Source organism: Seriola lalandi, unplaced genomic scaffold, assembly GCF_002814215.2.
Source record: "Seriola lalandi dorsalis isolate HSWRI2012SDOR001 ecotype SW California unplaced genomic scaffold, Sedor1 jcf7180002054977, whole genome shotgun sequence".
Lineage (NCBI taxonomy): Eukaryota > Metazoa > Chordata > Actinopteri > Carangiformes > Carangidae > Seriola > Seriola lalandi.
The window spans coordinates 49,541-50,383 of NW_019525527.1; the positions used below are offsets into that span (position 1 = coordinate 49,541).

The 843-nt window shown below is 43.2% G+C and overlaps 1 protein-coding gene and 1 long non-coding RNA gene across 2 annotated transcripts in view; both read left to right on the forward strand.

Annotated features, from left to right (window-relative positions):
* The window catches only part of LOC147817279 (uncharacterized), a 12,421-nt gene extending 11,584 nt beyond the window's left edge, over positions 1-837 (forward strand). The window contains exon 5 of the long non-coding RNA XR_015436496.1: positions 498-837. This is a non-coding gene — a long non-coding RNA (uncharacterized LOC147817279). The remainder of the gene's footprint in view (positions 1-497) is intronic.
* The window catches only part of LOC111646870 (protein NLRC3-like), a 20,897-nt gene that overhangs the window by 16,615 nt on the left and 3,439 nt on the right, over positions 1-843 (forward strand). Inside the window, exon 9 of the mRNA XM_087171145.1 lies at positions 278-350. Within this exon, the coding sequence (XP_087027271.1) occupies positions 278-350 (73 nt within the window). The remainder of the gene's footprint in view (positions 1-277; positions 351-843) is intronic.

Here is an 843-nt window from a genome sequence, read left to right on the forward strand (position 1 = left end):
GAGACAAGGAGACGAGGAGACATGATTTTAGAGAAATGAGACGTCCTTCTCTCTGAACCTTCATCTCCTCTGATCAGCTGTCAGCTACATGTGCATGAACCATTTCTCATGACTCTGTTTTCATGTTGTTTTCACATTGATCCACTGAACTGCATGTTCAACAGGTTTTCTGTTCAGTGGTGAAAAAACACACTTATCCTGGTTTCTTAACTGTATCCACAATAGACTGTTGGACTGTGTTCTGGAAGCACTTCAGATTAAATCCTGTGTCTTTCAGGAGGAAACTGGAAGAACCTGGATCCAGCTGTGTGTCCATGAAGAGTGACGGGTCCATGGATCGTCCTCTTCAAGTCAGAAGATCAAGAAGGTCAGAATTTAAATCTTACAGAAAGACATTTCTCACTTAAATTCAGTTGTTGTGTTCAAGAAGCTACTGGAGATATTTTCCATCAGTTTTTATTCAACATGCACATTTATCAGTTCTGTTTTTGTTTCAGGATCCAGCAGCAGAGACCAGACTCTCCTGAACCCAGCTGTCTGTCTTTAAAGAGCGACGAGTCAAAGGATGGCTCATTGAGTTTAAAGGGCGACGTCCATCAGCTGATCAGATGTAAGCTGTTACTGACAGTGGGACTCAGGTTATTGTAGAAAAGAACTAGTTTGTACGACGTGTTGTTGGACCTGGTCTGAAATCAAAGTGTTTGTGTCTGTTGTGAACGTCCTCACTGGAAGGTGGAGGTAAAACAGTGGAGGCTTGGTGAGAGCTGTTGGGACTAAAGCAAACACTGAGCTGAAAGCTACAAACAGCTGCAGACTGAGCTGTTGATTCTCAGTGGGATCAGC